Raw genomic sequence first — 17,435 nt, forward strand, 5'->3', positions numbered from 1 at the left:
CTCTTTTTTTTCTCTTTTCCTGTAAGGAGCACAACCTTGAACTGCTTCTTTTCTAGCCCCTAGCAAGAGGCTAGAAGAGACAAATGCAAATCAGAGAGAGTAGCCCTTAAGTCATGGATTAGTTATGGTTTGAGTCAGACTGCAAATTAGTTGGACCATAGTGACTTACGGAATCACCAAATCACGCTCACGGAATTGTATTGTGGTGTGCGTTCAACTTTTCTCGAAGATCGTTGTGAATAGCCTTATGAAGTGCACATCAAGTTTTGCTACAGAGTGGAATTAAGGATATTCTACAGCATTCTTTCAAAAGGTGTTTATTAAGTACCCATGAATTGCCAGCAGGCTTTGTGTGCACGCATGTGTGTTGGCAGGAGTACAAGCAGCCCCATGTTGCTTGAATAGAAAGTCAGGAAGAGGGAACAATGGGAGACAAGGCTGCAGAGACAGGTGGGCATCAGAAGCATCTTGGAGTCCATGCATGGACTCCATTCTGGAGACCGCTGTGGGCCCCCGCACACCAACTTTGGTCAACATGCGCAAGCCCCCCAAGCACAATATAGTTGGCACAGATCTATATGACAGTTTTTCCAAATTACTCTTTGACGTAACAAAGATCAATTTCACCTAAACACATCATTGACGTCATAGTCATTATGTATTTCTCGTTAAATAGATATTAAAGTACATTTCTTATCATGTGGAGCTCTGGTAAATCTTTTTTTTAAAAAAAATCTTGAAAGAGGCTCTTCATGCCTACAAATGTTGGAGTCTACACTGTGGATGACAGGGAGCCATGAAGGGGCCTTAAGGAGAGATGTGGTCAGCTTTCCAAGCGCCCTGAGGAGATAAGGTTGGAAGGTGGATACGTGAGCAGTAGTAAAGTGGCAGAGTGCATGGAGGTGAGGCAGTGTGTTCTGGAAGTATTTAAGATGTCACATCAGCTGAGGAGGTGAAAGAAACAGAAGGTGAGGAGTGGAGAATTGATTTACTTGGGTATTGAAGCTGGTTTTCATGAGGGCAGGACTAAATAGAAATACAATGAGACAGGTGCCAACATCCTCACCGAGAGGAGAGTGTCAGGAGGCAGGGAGGCGGAGCTGGGTGAGGGATGCAGAGTTAGTTGGCAGAGGCCTTGAAAGACAGTAAGGCTTTATAAGAGAGTGAGAGTTATGGTCTATAAGAGAGTGAGAGTTATGGTCTATAAGAGAGTGAGAGTTATGGTCTATAAGAGAGTGAGAGTTATGGTCTGAAACTGGCCGTGGAGCATGCTGGAAGTTTTCCCCAGCCCCCTAGGCTTCTGGGGGTTATGGGCAGAGAGGAAGGGGTGTCCCCAGCTCTCACTCACTGCCTTGACCAAACTTGACCTGGGAATTCTTATCTGTGTTGGGAACCAGGAACCTCCTCCTCCTCTAAGGAACCGATCTGAGTTCTCCTCTCAGATAACATATGTTATCCGCCCAGTTGTGTTTCCCTCTGTGTCGTGGAGGCCAGGAAACGTGGAGCCCGGTTTTGGACTCAATCCCAGCAGCAAATGTACAAATCTGCTTATTTTCTGACATCCATTTCTCTCTTTAAAATCCCTTTATTAATTCTGTTGCACTTGTTCCTTTTTTAAAAAAGTTCTAATGCTTTTAGAAGAGGGAAGGGGTATAAATAAAAATAGCTAAAGACCTTACCTGGGCTTGTAATGAAGTGACCTGGCCATTTTTCATTTTCTTCTACATACAAAATGCAGTTGCAGTTTGGAAAGCATTCCTTGTCAACCCTGTGCCTTTAGAGTGACCGCTGTAAGGTTCTGTGTAATTATCGCTGCACCACACCCCAACGGGCTTGTGAATATGCATGTCTCTGTTCCTGAGGATGTTGGGGCACCTAGCTGTGGTGTTTGCATCCGTCACTCCCATGAAACTATATTATATGATACACTTTCTATATTTACAAGTGACATTTCATCGGTTGCGTTTATGTTGTTCTCGGTGGCACCTCCCTGATGTCACCTGTAACGCAACTTCCTTGTCAGATGGTTCACGGCTCAGGAGACTTTTCTCTAGGGAATTCAAGTCACCCCAGATGTGCCCATGTCTTGCTCTGAGTTCCTGGCTGGCTACTGTCTTTTTGTGGCTGTCACCCTGGCTGTGAGTCCCATCCGGCTTTGGCAACCGCACCCTGGGCTCACTGGCCACGGCCTTGCCAACGGGAGGGGCTCGGACTGATTCAGCCAAGAGGCCACATTTTGACCAACTCCCAGGCTCCCCATTCCCCGAGCCCAGTGCCACCTGCCATCTTCAGGACAACCTGGCCCGAGCAGATGTTAACCTTGAGGACTGTGGATGAATTACAGTCCCTCACGTTTTGTGACTAAGAGCTGGCGCCGAAGAAACAAAACTTCATGTGGTGCATAAAACAGAAATAGAAGAGTAATATTTATGCTCAAAATAAGTACCTGCAGAAAAGGCAGACCCGGGGCGCCTGGGTGGCTCAGTCATTAAGTGTCTGCCTTTGGCTCAGGTCATGATTCCAGAGTCCTGGGATCAAGCCCCGCATCGGGCTCCCTGCTCAGCGGGAAGCCAGCTTCTCCCTCTCCCACTCTCCCTTCTTGTGTTCCCTATCTCGCTGTGTCTCTCTCTGTCAAATAAATAAATCTTAAAAAAAAAAAGAAAAGAAAAGAAAAAAAAGAAAAAGCAGACCCTCCAAAGGGAGGGGGAGAGACAGAGAGAGAGAGAGAGTTTATGTCTTCCCCTCTGTGCGATTTCCCAAACAGGACTAGCATTCACAAGTTTTGGGGTTCACGTAGGCATTGAGTCAAGGTTTGTGCTCCAGACGGGCTTGATAATAAACAGCTCAGCCTTAGGAAAGTCATGTCTTTACACTGAATGGAAAGAAAACAAGAAAGAAAAAAAAATCTGCCACTTATGGGCAAGAACAGAGTAAACTTTAAATTTGATCTTATTTGACTCTTTGCTTCACCTTTATTAATCATTTAATTAAGCTTAATCCAGGGGCAATTAAGTCTATTAACCCAACATAGCATCGCAATAAACAAAAGTGTTTTAAATCCAAAGAGCCACTTTCCTCCCTGCCCTGGGCAGTCTGTGATTGCTTCCTTTTATTCAAGTCTGGTCAAAAAGAAAAAAAAAAATTAGTTTACGTCTTCCTTCTTGGAGGGAACTTGATAATTTCATAATAGAAATTGCTTAATTTCAGGGGCACCCAAATTTTGAGATTCCCCAACTGATATGACTTTTTAATTTTTTTAAAGATGTTTATTTATTCATTTGAGAGAGAGAGAGAGCACAAGTGGGGAGTGGGGGTGGAGGGACTGAGGGAGAAGCAGACTCCCTGTGGGGCAGGGAGCCCGATGTGGGACTCGATCCCAGGACCTTAGGATCATGACCTGAGTGGCAGGTAGACACTTAATCCACTGAGCCGTCCAGGCACCCTGATATGATTTTTTTTTTTTAATTGAGCGGCTGACATAGGGTTGACATTAAAAATATATATATTTGATAATTAAGGCTATTAGGAGATGAGAAAGAGGTAAAATATCTTGCCATTGACTACCATCATCTTTAAAAAAAAAAAAGAGAAGGGCACATTCATATCAACAATCAGAAAGAAAATTATTCCAGAATAAAAAGAGCCCTTAATATTTAATAAATTTAGATTTATTCAAAACATATCACATTGACCTTATTTTCAACGTTTTTTCTCAGGACTGATTAGATTTCATGATAGGGCAGCATCTGTCCCAAGACTGGCATTTAGAAAACACTGGCTTCTTCCCCCTCCCCTTCTATCCTAGAAAGCACAAGGTAGAGGATAGCATGGCTTTGTTGTTCAAGAATAGATATGATGTGGTTTTTTTTTCTTCTTATAGTTCCCTGTGGAAGAAATGCGTTTGAGTCTTCTTATGAAGAGTAAAGAAGGGGAAAAAAAAAAGAGAAAGCAAAGCAGGCAGCAGAGAGAAACAGTTCTCTTACTGAAAAAGTCTGAGAAATGCAAGCTAACACCTTTCCTTTGATTACCCTAGAGTCAATCAGAGATCTTACTAGAAAGGAAAGCAAGTGAAGCTTGGAACTGCTTGAAAGAAGAAAAATAAGTAGCCTAAAGGCATAGACATCAGATCACAGCTCAGACGGTTCTTGAATTTTATCAGTGTAGGATAAGCTATTGTGAGAACAAGGATGGAAAAGAAACAGATTTATATTAGTTTTGAAGAGTGTTTCTGTATGGGGGCTTGGCTTGGGTGTTTATTTAAAGTTTGTGTTTACCTGTAAAAACATAAAGGAAAATTGCTTCTAGAAGTCTCAACTTGTGTGTGGGATCAGGCAGGTCATGAATGAATAGAGGTGGTTTTTCTTTTTTAATTCTTAAAATGGAAAAGCACAATTATACATCTGAGTAGAATGAGGCCAGGGCCATCATCTTGGATCAGAGGGAGATAAACTACCTGTTCCTCTGACCCCTGTTTCCACCTGGGGGCAGCCTCTCTATGTGTGGGGTGAACCGATGGGAAGCATCAGCCTCTGAAGCCCTGAACATGGGAACCAGAGGCAGGGGAGCTTTGTGAAGCTTCTACCCCTTGCACATTTCCAGTCAACTTTTCATGAAGATGAATGAATGGGAAATGCAGCTAATCAGCATATTCTAGAAAGCCTGCCTACCGGATCATTTTTTCTCACTCCACCTCCAGATGGTGTTTTTTGGCTACATGATATTCAGCATCCTCTTTGGCCTACTTGCTGACAGATATGGCCGCTGGAAGGTAGGTTGGCCTTGAAGAATGATTTGGAATTTTCTTTTGTGATGATGTCACCCCTGCTTCTCTTTAATGGACATTTCTTTGTCTATAACCAAGATAGAATGGGCGGAAATGTCCCTCTCTGACACCATGTGCCGGAATTCCAGGCTTGTCTTCTTGCTTTCTCAACTTTTCCTGGGGTACCTGTCCTCATACCAGGTCCCCGTCATCCAGGAATGGAATTGATGGGTGTGCACAGTCAGAAAATATGAGAATGTAGAGGAGGACACATAGAAACATAAGCAGCTTCACACAGTTAACTTGGGTGTAGCTTTGAAACTCAGCCACTTGCTCAAGGTCACATATCAACTAAGGTTAGACAGTAAGATCTAAACCTATGTCTTCTGATTAGAAACCTGGGTCTCTCTCTCTCTCTCTCTTTTTTTCCCCCTCGTCTGGTTTCTGGTAGGGAAGGCCATTCTAAGCATAAGCACAGGGGGACAAGCACCAAAGGAAAATAATTACAGAATTGGCTGTGTGTTTTGAAGTACACGAAGTAAATATCATAGACATTCATAAATTAATCTGAAAACACAAGTATGTCAAAAAATGTAAAAAGCACAAGAAGACATTTTACAAAAAAATAAACATGGTCAATATATCTTGGAAAAGATTTGATTGTGGGAGTAATCAAAAGGAAACATATTAGAAGGTATGATTTTTGGGGTATCAAATCCATAAGGATTTTTTCTTTTTTTTTAGAGAAAGCTGCAAGTGTACGGACTTCATATTGGTATAGTTTTTCTGACCATCGGTTTGGCAGGATGAACCAAGAACCTTGAGAATACGCATTCTAGTCTGATCATTTTCTTTCCAGAAATCTAGCCCGATTAGATCATCAGAGAACCACAGAGATTTCTGTGTAGACATTGTCACAGCTAACTGTAACCATGAGAAAACCTCAGCATTCAACCACAGGGAAGGGGTTAGGCATGATATTACATGCATTATAGTACATTTCTCCACTGGAATATTTTGCAGCCATTAAAAATATGTTTTCCCTTTCAAGCAGGGAAAATAGGATAAAAACATGTTAACATGTCTTTTTTGAGGGGTTGGGAAGTCAAGCAAGATTTAAATATTTTTGTTTTTCTCTTTTTCTTCCCTATTCTCTTCTGTGAATTTGTATTATTCTTATGATTAGGGAAAATGCAAATACCTTAAATTTTCTCCTCATCCCATTCCAACACAACACTTCCCTGTGCTCCTAATGAGGGCAGGTTTTTGCATCCTGATTTACAAGTTTGGGCTCCGGTCACCTGTTAGGGTGGATGCAGTCTGGCAGTTTTGAAGAATGGTCTAAATTTGGAATGTCTGGACTTTCAGGCAATACAATGGCATAGATCGTGTTATTTGATGATTGTGAGAGATCGGTGAGCTCCCTGTAGAATTAGCTTCTCTGAGAAGCAAACATCTGGATGGAAATTAAAAATCATCTTCAGAAGTTACATTTTCTCCCATTAACTTCTTCTATTGAGGCAGGTCCCATTAATAAGTCTCCTTTTGTTGCTTCAGATTTTGCTCATCTCGTTCCTGTGGGGAGCCTACTTCTCCTTGCTGACCTCTTTCTCTCCGTCCTACATCTGGTTTGTCTTCCTGCGGACAATGGTGGGCTGTGGTGTGTCTGGCCATGCACAAGGGTAAAGACTTCACCTAGAGGACGCTTGAGAGAGATGCATACACCACCAGATACTTACACATACGCTGTGGCTCATGGGCCAATTGCATCAACAAGTTGTAAATGTATAAGACTTCACTTGTGCTAATTATTTTTTAGCTTTTTATTTATTTTTTAATTTTTCTTGAAGTGATGGCTGCGAATTCCACTAGGAGCTATTTGCTCATCAGAATGTTTGATGGTGAGGCTAGCAGAGTGTACTAGCAGTGAATGTGTTTAAACTTTTTTGTCCCTAAGGCTGCTCTTTATTTTGTTAGACTAAACACTAAGCAAAATTGCTGTATGAGGTAGGTAACACGGTCTATTCATTGCTGGAGAATTTGTTGGAAAAATTTAGTTTGATCAGGAGCACCTTTAACATTGAGGGGTAACCATTTTATTTATTTTTAAAGATTTTATTTATTTATTTGAGAGAGAGAGAACAGGAGAGCAAGCACGAGCAGGGGGGAGGGGCTGAGGGCGAGGGAGAAGCCGACTCCCTGCCTAGGAGGGAGCCCGATGCAGGACTTGATCCCAGGACCCATGACCTTGAACTGACTGAGCCACCCTGGTGCCCAAGGAGTAACCATTTTAAAATGCCACTGCCCTGTGACTGAAAACTTTGTCTAAATGCATTTGCAAAGCAGGGGGAGACCGCTGCGAGAGACGGTGGTTGCTTGTCCTTCTCTGCCCTGGGATAAGGGCGCAGTGTCTTCTTGCGCCTGGAGAGTTGCGCTAAAGGTTCAGCAACTCCGGAGCCTCCCTTAAATTCACGAGCCCCTCAGGCTACTGTCTCTGGGGTGCCTGTGAGCAGGTTACCCTTAGAATGTATTATCATGTCAAAGCACCCAATTATTACCTTAATGTGTTGCAGAAAGACTGTTCCGCCCTGGGGCATAAATTAAGCCCGGCTCTGAGCTGTGGAGCCCTACAGGAGTAGAAGTAAGCTTGACATTTACAACATCCCTCGGGGAACCAGCCTAATAAATATGTTAAGAAAGCCCAAACCCTGGTTAATAATTGCACCAGGGAAGGGCAATTAGAAAACTGAAGGGAGTATGATGCTATTTATTTGTCTCTTCACAAAATTAATTAGAAACCTGTGCTTTGACTGTCACCATTCACTGTGGCTAGCTATTTACTTTCTTTTTTTTTTTTTTTTTTTAAAGATTTTATTTATTTATTTGAGAGAGAGAATGAGACAGAGAGAGAGAGCATGAGATGGGAGAGGATCAGAGGGAGAAGCAGACTCCCTGCTGAGCAGGGAGCCTGATGCGGGACTTGATCCCAGGACCCTGGGATCATGACCCAAGCGGAAGGCAGACGCTTAACGACTGAGCCACCCAGGCGCCCCAGCTATTTACTTTCTTTTAGGCGTATTTTAATTTCCCAAGTATGTTTTAGAAAGGGGAATCAGGCTTGGCAAAAACATTTTGCCAATTTTTTGGGGGAAAAAAAATAAGGCTCATCTCTCTTAAATGGTAGAAGGTTGAAAATAACTTTGGGAAGAAACATGTAAACAGAGCAGTTGCAAATTTCTTTTTGTTTTCTTACGTGGATATTAGCTGTTCACAATTATACAGCAAAATGTAATTGTTAGGAAAAACTTCTGTTTGTTTTTTTTTTTTTTTTAAGATTTTATTTATTTATTTGAGAGAGCGAGGGCGTCAGAAGGGGGAAGGTCAGAGGGAGAGGCAGGCTTCCCGCTGAGCAGGGAGCCGGACATGGAACTCGATCCCGGGACTCCAGGATCATGACCTGAGCCAAAGGCAGTCGCTTAACCGACTGAGCCACCCAGGCGCCCAAAACTTCTGTTTTCCTTTACACACTCACACTCAGTACTTGTGACAAATCTTCACTTTTTTTTTTTTTTTTAAGAGCGAGAAAGCACATGCAAGCAGGGGGTGGTGGGAGGAGGCAGAGGGAGAGGGAGAATCTTAAGCAGGCTCCCCTTGGAGCCCAATGCGGGGTTTGATCTCACGACCCTGAGATCAAGACCTGAGCTGAAATCAAGAGTCAGTTGCTTAACCGACTGAGCCACCCAGGCGACCCGATAAATCTTCACTCCTGACACTAAATGTGTGGGTTATTTACACACCGGCCAATTCTCCAGCACCAGCTGGGTATTCTACAGTTTAGTTCAATTCTGACCCTAACCGGGAGTTTGCTCAGACCCCACAGGTTTAGGGCTCAGTCGCACGAGGCTATCGCCCACCTCAGACACCAATCGCAAGCAGTAGGTCCCCAGGTTATCCAGTTGCCACAGATCCGTCTGGGGGCTCAATAAATTGCCAGAGCAGCTCACAGGACCCAGGCAAACAGTCTCCCTACTATTGCAGATGTATTACAAAGGATGTTTTATTTATTTATTTTTTTAAAGATTTATTTATTTATTTGTCAGAGAGAGAGAGCACAAGCAGGGGGAACAGCAAGCAGAGGGAGAAGCAGGCTCCCCGCCGAGCAGGGAGCCTGATATGGGACTCAATCCCAGGACCCTGGGATCATGACCTGAGCCGAAGGCAGACGCCTAACCGACGGAGCCACCCAGGCGCCCCTACGAAGGATATTTTAGAGGAAACAGATGAATGGCCAGATGAAGAGCTCTACAGAGGGCAAGGTCTGGAAGGGTCCTGAGAGCAGGAGCTTCTGTCCCTGCGGAGCTGGTGGTACCACCCTCCCAGCACATAGATGTGTTCGCCAGCCTGGAAGCTCGCCAAGCCTTGGATGTTAGCGATTTTTAGGGAGGCCTCATCACGTAGGCATGAGGCATATAGGCATCGACTCATATGCCAACCCCTCTCCTCTCCCCAGGGGATGGGGGTTAGGGCTGGCTGTTCCATGATTCTAATCACGACTTGGTCTTTTCAGACCAGGCCCCATCCAGGCGTTCACCGAGAGCCACCTCATTAGAACAAATGATGCTCCTTTGGACCAGGGAGGTCCAAGGACTCTAGGTGTTCTGTGTCAGAAACGGGAGTCAAAGACCAAATACTAGCAGGAACTGGCTGCTGAGAGCAGTATATATATTTTTCACAATGATGAAGTCTATGTTTTTTCATTCTTCATCTCTATGACAAGGAAAGTTATGATTTTTTTGTTATTTGCTTTGATAAAAACAAAATTATTCTCTTCCCCCTCCCTTCCTGTTTAGGCTAATCATAAAGACTGAATTTTTGCCTACAAAATATCGAGGCTACATGCTCCCCTTGTCTCAGGTAAGGTAAAATAGGAATCCTACCCGGTCTTCTGATCCTAGAGGATATGATGCACAGGGTTTTGCTTCTAGCTGGTTGATTGTCTGATGAGCACACTGCCTTTTTCTTGGTGTTAACTAAAGAGCACTGGGAAGGTTGGATGCCTGGGGGTCCCATTTCAAGGTGTCCTCAGCCAGGACTTTTTCTCACCCAACAGTAGCATTTAGAACACAGTAGCCCCTTCCGGGAAACATTCCAATGGCTGGTCTCAGTGGAATGATGGAAGCCCAGGAATGCATCTGGGATGGGCTTTGTCTTCCCACTGAGTCTTCAGTAGGGGGACACAGCTACTACCCCTTTTTAGGGCAGCCCATCTCCCCTATAGGGTAACTAGTCTCTTTGAGGCCATAACTGGCCCATGCCTGCAGGGACTAAGTGCCTTGTCCCCCTGAGCCATTTATCCAGGTGAGGAGATTGGGATGCTCCCAAGCCCTCCCCAGGCCCCGCTGGCCGCTGAGGAGAGGTTCTGCATCAGAAGCTATGTCGATCAATCTAGGTGCCCTTGTAGCATCTCTGATGCTATCATTGTCCAAAAGCCCTGACTTTCAGGGGCCCAGGAAAGAGAAGGCTCTTCTCACTGAAACATATATTTGACAGTAAGTAAAGCCGTAGGAGAATATTTTAAAATTTATTTTAAATTTTTCTAATGCTCAATGTAGGCAACAAAAAATGATGAAGAACGTAACAAACACTGCATGCTAACTCTTTACGTGCTCCCAGCTTTCTTCTGATCTGTGTTAAGATAGATGCATACACTTTTAATACTTAGCATTTGGATTTTATCCTTAACAGTATTTCATGGGCGTGGTCCTGCTCAGGCTCATTTGTGGATATTTTCTCTTCCATCTGCCACTCATTCCATGGCACGCTTCCAGGTCATGTCTTCTCCTTGCTAGTCTTATTTTCCTCCTCTCCTTGGGTCATCTAATTAATACCAATGGTTTTAGCTACCTATATCTGTAAACCCGAATATCTTTGTCTACAACCAAGAGCATCTCCCTGAGTTTCAGATGCAGGTAGCCAATAGACTACTGGAGAGTCACTTGACTATCGCTTCACAAATATCACATGGATAGAATTCATCTGTTCATCTTCCCCTGAAATGTCTTATTTCCACGTTTCCACTCTCAGCTAGTAATAAACATTGTATGGGCCATAAACTTAAGAGCCATCCCAGGCCCCTCCTGTGCCCTCACCCCCATTCAAGCCTTCACCAAGTCCTACTGATTCATCCCTTATTGATGGGCCCCCAGTTGCAGTGTCCATTAGGAAACCCTGTCACTTTTACCTCTAATATCTGTGCCAAATTATCAGTTTTTAAATTTTTTGCCACTTCCCTACGAAAATCCTTGTCAGTGACCTATCCCCTGTCACTGTGATAGACCCCCTGTCTGGTCTATCACAATGGCTTACTGCTAGTCTTCCTATTTGTTGCTTCTTCAGAAAGTGCATCCCTGATCACTCCCCATGACATTACTCTTTTTTTTCATAGTCCTTAGCACTTTCTGAAATAATCCTGTTCAGTTTTTGTAATAGAATTCTTTAGTGATAAAATAGTCACCCCTTAGTCACCCCTTAATTAGTCTCCCACGAAGGGTCTTTTATTCTATTGTCTTCTCTCCATCTCTGTGAGGTGGAATGGAACTGTCATTTACTCTCCATCTTCCAGTGGGGAGAGAATGCTCAGGCTAACATTTGGAATCATTCTAATTCCCAAAACCATGGGGCCTGGCCGTAATGGGCTGCCATGTTGTTTGTCGATATAAAATGATCTTCAAGATACATTTTTCAGTACAAAAAGCAATGCTTATACTATGATACCATTTGTGAAGAAAGAGAACAGGATATATCCTTATTAGCTTGTATATGCATAGAACAGCTTTGGAAGGACACAAGAAATTAGTAATATTGGTTCCTTCTAAAAAGAGAACTGGATGGGAAGTAGGAGAGGAAGAGAATATTTTCAGCATTTTCCTTTGTGCCTTTTGAGTTATGAACCAGAAAATCTATTATTTATTCAACGGGGAAAAATGTCAGTGTCTCCGATTTTTAAAACTTTGGTGATAGCACTGACCCCCTGTCTAGCTGAGCCTTCCATTTATAGACACACAAACAGAGCCACAGAGAAGTGAAGCAATGTTCTCTGTTCATCCAGGTCCTGGAGGACCCTCTTCCATCTCACCCTCTTATACTGAAATGCTTCTGAGAGAGGCAGGGTTGAGCACACTTGATAGGAGGAATTGTAAAGATTTTATTTTCAAGTAATTACTATAACCAACATGGGGCTCGAACTTACAACCCCAGATTAAGAGTCACAAGCTCCACCGATGAGCCAGCCAGGTGCCCTGATAGGAGGAATTTCAACCTCCCATTCTCTCCCCAGGTTTTCTGGCTGGCTGGCTCCCTGCTTATCATCGGCCTGGCCTCTGTGGTCATCCCCACCATTGGGTGGCGGTGGCTCATCCGCATCGCCTCCATTCCCGGCATCATCCTCATCTTGGCCTTCAAGGTGAGGGCACTCATGGGGCTCCCTCTGGTCCTCCCCTCCAGCTGGCCCAGGGGTCCTTTCACCCCACAAGTATCAGCCTTACATCTGCCTCTTTCCTTCACTCAAGTCTCGATCTGCTTCATCCCTCCCCTCCGTTAGCCTGCCTTCTGATCATTTATTGCTGGATGTTTTGCCTGACAGCTGCACCCTATTTGGGCTGACCCTTCTCTAACCTTTAGTGCTTGGAGTCGGATGCTGGGTACACATTCTTAGGCCACTATAGACCAGCTGGTTTGTCCTTCTGCTCTCCCTCTAATCTGCAGAATCATCCTTCCTTAGGTTCTAGTAGAATTATGCTCATTGTTCAAAGATGGGGCTGGCAGTTCAGTGGAACTGGGATGTGTTGTGTGTGTGTGTGTGTGTGTGTGTGTGTTACCTAACACTATGGAATCAAAGAATTTCAGATTTCACAGGGGTCCTTGGAGGGCATTTATTTCATACCCCAACCACAAGCACACATCCTGTCACGGCCAGAACACTCCCAGCTTTGGGCACTTTCAGACTCTAGACTTTATAGACGACATCAGTATGTTCCTCTGCAGGCAGCCCTAGTTCTTAGGAAGTTCTTTTTGAACGTGAGGGGACCCTGCCTCCTTATGAATTTACGTGCAGTCTTAGTACTTCTCTCTGAAAATCCAGAGGTCTATCTTCTACGTGATATCCCTCCAAACAGTTAAGAAAATTAGCCCAATCCGAGCTTTCCTTCTTTGAATGAAACAGTACTGTTACCTTCAACTCTTTCTGCTGACACCTGATCCCAGAGCCCTGTCCTTTTTTTTTTCCTGGATGAGCCCATTGGTCCGTGTCTTCTCTGCAGTGAACAGTTGCTTGGCGTCCCACACAGAGCGGCAGATGCCTGGGCCCAGGGGCTTAGTGGACCCAGGGCTTCCCGTGAGCAGCCTGCCTGCCTTGGTTGGTATAGTCAGAAACAGACTGTCCTGGCCCCACCATCCTGGGCAAGTTGTCCCACCTCATGAATAAGGCGTATCTCCCCGTGCACTGGGGAGGATTAAACAAGGTAATGCATAAGACTCTCTTCCCGAGCCTGCAACATGAACAGTGTTCAATGTGCATTAGCTATGCAGTTATGTTATTACCTTTTTAAGAATTATTTTGAATCTTGGTCTTGTCTTTGGATTGATCACACTCACACCGAGTATATACTAGGCTCAGCATTAGGTTCCAAGGCTAAAAGTATGCATAGGATACAGTTCTTACCATCAAGGAGCACCAGCCAGTCAGCGAGAGATAGATACGAATGCAAAGGGTGATTGTACCAGCGGGACTCGGTCAGCACTGTCACAGCTTTCGTTCTGTGGGTGCTCAGGGGAGAGAGCGGATTGTTCCAGTGAGGTGGTGCTGTTGAATTTGGCCTTGAGGGCTGGTACAGCCTGCATCGGGAGGGCCGGTGAGTGGGGCAAGGGCATTTGGGCAGAGCTGAGGCATCAGCCCAGTCATGAAGGTGTGAATGCAGAGTATGTTTGGGGGAGAGCAGGTAGGCAGGAATGAAGGGTGCTGGTGGGAGGCGGGGTGCAAGGACAGGCCTGTGTCCAGATTATGAGGGCCTTCAAGGCAAGGGGTGCTGGTGGCATGGAAGGGGTTGTGTGCTGGGAAGCTGGTTCACGGCTGCATGGCGCCTGGGTGGGAGGGAACACGAAAACGCCAGGAAAGCAGTTGGACTCATCCTAGTAGGAGATGAGGAGGACCTGCCCTGCCTGCTGGTCACGGGATGGGGAGCAGGGTGCTGCTGGGTGAGGTGCTTTTCTGAGGAAGAACCAGCCCCCCTTGATCGGTTGTGAGGCATGAAGGGCAGGGAGTGGTTCAAGGTGACTCTCAAGGTCCCCGCCTCCACAGAGGCCTGTCTTGTTATGTATGTATGTATGTATTTATATTTATTTATTTGAGAGAGTGTGAGAGCATGAGCAGGGAGAGGGGCAGAGGGAGAGGGACGAACAGACCCCGCTGAGTGGGGAGCCTGACATGGGGCCCGATCCCAGGACCCCAAGATCTTGACCTGAGCCAAAGTCAGTCGCTTAACTGACTGAGCCACCTGGGAGCCCCAGCCCGTCATGTTTTCTGAGTATGGCAGTCAATGATCAGTGGGTTGAGGGTCTGTCTGGTAAGTCAGGAGTGATTCTTCCCCCTGTGGGTGCCAGAGTCCCTGCTGTATTCATGCTGTGGGCTGTTGCATGTGGGAGATCGCAGGGTTCCTGGGGAGAGCCTGGGGTGACAGCACAGTAGAGGGACCCTGGGGCAGCTGTTTACCAAGTGGATGTAAGCATTTCCTTGTGTTAATGAGTAGATTGGGTTCTGTATCAGCCTGATGTCATCAAGATGGGACTATAGTAAGGAGGATCAACTTGGAATGCCGAAGATGCCTGCCATATTGTGTGGCTTTATGCTTGCTGCTCCTCCATCCCTGGAAACTGGGGCATGTGACTATACAACAGTCACTGTGGAACCCCTGGGGTCCACAGCAGTTGAACTCTGATGCTCTTTCCTTCTGTGCCCAGTTTATTCCCGAGTCCGCTCGCTTCAATGTCTCCACTGGGAACACTCAGGCTGCCCTCGCCACCCTGCAGCGCATCGCCAGGATGAACCGCTCAGTCATGCCGGAGGGGAAGCTGGTGGAACCCATCCTGGTAAGTTCCCAGCAGGGAGGTCTTCTCCTCCCACCAGAAATCCGCTCAGTCCTAGAAGGGTAGAGGGGAGGGGACCTTCACTCTCTAGCCTTGCCCTAGAGGGATGAGGAATAAGAGCAGGGCAGACTGGGACTAAATCCAGCTCCGTGGAGAGCCAGGTGGCCCTAGCAAGTTATCTACCTTCGCTTTCCTCATCTATGAAATGGGAATAATAACCTCTACCTTGCAGAGCTAGTCACATGACTTGGCATCTTTGTTTATAGGTGAAAGATTGTTTTATAATTTTATTTTTTTGTACTGGCCTTATAAATGATGTAAATGATAAGTGATATCAAACTATAAACCTCATTAAATGATTTCTTTTTTTAAAAAAGATTTTAGGGGCGCCTGGGTGGCTCAATCGTTAAGCGTCTGCCTTCAGCTCAGGTCATGATCCCAGGGTCCTGGGATCGAGCCCCGCATCAGGCTTCCTGCTTAGCGGGGAGTCTGCTTCTCCCTCTCCTTCTGTCCTTCCCCTCCTCCCCCCTCTTGTGCTCTTTCTCGCACTCTCTCTCAAATAAATACATATAATCTTAAAAAATTTTTTAAAAAAGATTTTATTTATTTATTTGTCAGAGAGAGAGAGAGCACAAGCAGGGGGAGCAGGAGGGGAAGCAGGCTCCCCACTGAGCAAGGAACCCGATGAGGGACTCGATCCCAGAACTCTGGGATCATGACTTGAACCGAAGGCAGACGCTTAACGACTGAGCCACCCAGACGTCCCTAAATGATTTCTTAAAACAAAACTTGGCATTTCCATTCTACTGGTTCCAGGACTCTTAATGTCAATCTGAAATCATTTCTCACACCAGCCCTGACCACCCACCTGTAGGCGGGTCAATCATAGGTACCAGTGGTACCTTCCTCACCTGTCCTGCCAACTCGGCAACACTTTATGTAAGATAGAAATTCACCTCTCGGTTATGGTTGGAATATGGTTTTGGAATGCTTGGTGAAACTCGCCTCTAATGTCATTTATGCCTAATATGTATTTTGAGGGGAGCAGTGGGGGATAACAATGGGGTGTTACATAGAGGAGTTTTTAAAACTATGATTTAATTTATGTAAAGTTTAGAGTCTACTTTTGTTTAAGACTTTTGATTGAGTCAATTCTGGTAGTGTATATATTTTAGAAAATTGTCCAGCTCATCTAGGTTTTCAAATTTGTTGATATAAAATTGTTCCCAGTGTCCTCTTAGGAGTTTCAAAAATCTGCTGCATATGTCCCATCGTTCATTTTAATGCCATATATTTTTGCCTTCTCTCTTTTTTCATGGTCCTCTTACTAGAGGTTTGTGTATTAACTTCAAAGAACAAGGGTTTTTTGTTGCTGGTCTCTTTATTGACTTTTTTTTTTTGTGGTCTTGTTAATTTCTGCTCTTTGTTTTCTCCTTTAGCTTTTTATGTTTTTCTAGCTTCTTGAGTTTAGTACTTAGCTCATTTATGGTCAGTCTTTTTGATTTTTAATTAAGTATTTAGCTGCATTTAGGAAGTTTTGTTACAGAGTAATTTTATTTTTATTTCTATTTTGTAACTGTTCTGAGTTTCTCTTTAACCAGTGAGTTATCCGTTAACTCCCCCTTTTTTATTTTGTTTGTTTCTAATTTAATTGCATTTTGGTCAGAGGATGTTATCAATTATTTGGAATATTGGAGATTTTTCTGTTGTTCTCTACATAGTGACTTTTAATTGATGTTCCATATGTGCTTAAAAAGAGCATGTGTTCTCATTGAGTATATATATTTTGTTATATACTGTTAATTGTGCCATATAAATATCTGACACTTTTGCTAGATTTTGCCTGGCTGAGCTAATGGTTTTTCAATAAGATGATGGCTTTGTTCCTTTCTCCTTATAGTCCTGACAGTTTACTTCATATATTTTCAGGATATCTTGTTGCTTCCTAACATATGATTGGCTTAGTCTCATGGATTAACCTTACTATGTTGTTATTTTATACTGGTTTGGGCCTTAAATTTTATTTTCTCTCATATTAATATATCGAAACTACCTTAGGTTAGCATTTTTCCTGATATATCTTTTTTCCAGACCTTCATTTTTAACTCTCCTGTGTTGCTTTGCTTTAAAATTATTTCTTGTGTGTATATATAGCTGATCTTTATTTTTTTCACTCAATCTGCTATTCTGTGTCTTTTAGTAATGAATTTGATCCATTTATATGTATTGTGATTACTCACATATTTGGACTTCTGCCATTTTATTTTATATTTCCTCTTAACCATGTCTTTCATTTTCTCCTTTCCTACCTTTTATTAGAGTGATTCAGTTTGCTTTTCTCCCCCCTGTGCTTCCTTCTACTGGCTAGGAATTTGTGCACTCTATTTCTTTTGTTATATTTACTATTATTATTATTATATAATATAAGAATATATTATAGCCCTTAAATATTGAAAATGTGTACCCACAGTATCTATGTTACTTAGTATCTTTATTTGCTGTCTGAAAAATACAAGGCCCTTGAAGATGTTAA

The 17,435-nt window shown here is 44.0% G+C and overlaps 1 protein-coding gene across 2 annotated transcripts in view; it reads left to right on the forward strand.

Moving 5' to 3' along the window:
- SVOPL (SVOP like) overlaps positions 1-17,435 on the forward strand; it is a 68,270-nt gene that overhangs the window by 3,630 nt on the left and 47,205 nt on the right. Inside the window, exons 4-8 of one of the 2 annotated variants that reach the window (XM_032401162.1) lie at positions 4,697-4,768; positions 6,320-6,444; positions 9,613-9,676; positions 12,099-12,224; positions 14,777-14,905. In XM_032401162.1, coding sequence (XP_032257053.1) covers positions 4,697-4,768; positions 6,320-6,444; positions 9,613-9,676; positions 12,099-12,224; positions 14,777-14,905 — 516 coding nt within the window. Of the gene's footprint in view, positions 1-4,696; positions 4,769-6,319; positions 6,445-9,612; positions 9,677-12,098; positions 12,225-14,776; positions 14,906-17,435 lie in introns of those variants that run through there. The other variant, XM_032401164.1, reaches the window with a different exon arrangement.

Source organism: Phoca vitulina, unplaced genomic scaffold (genome assembly GCF_004348235.1).
Source record: "Phoca vitulina isolate PV1807 unplaced genomic scaffold, GSC_HSeal_1.0 scaffold4, whole genome shotgun sequence".
Lineage (NCBI taxonomy): Eukaryota > Metazoa > Chordata > Mammalia > Carnivora > Phocidae > Phoca > Phoca vitulina.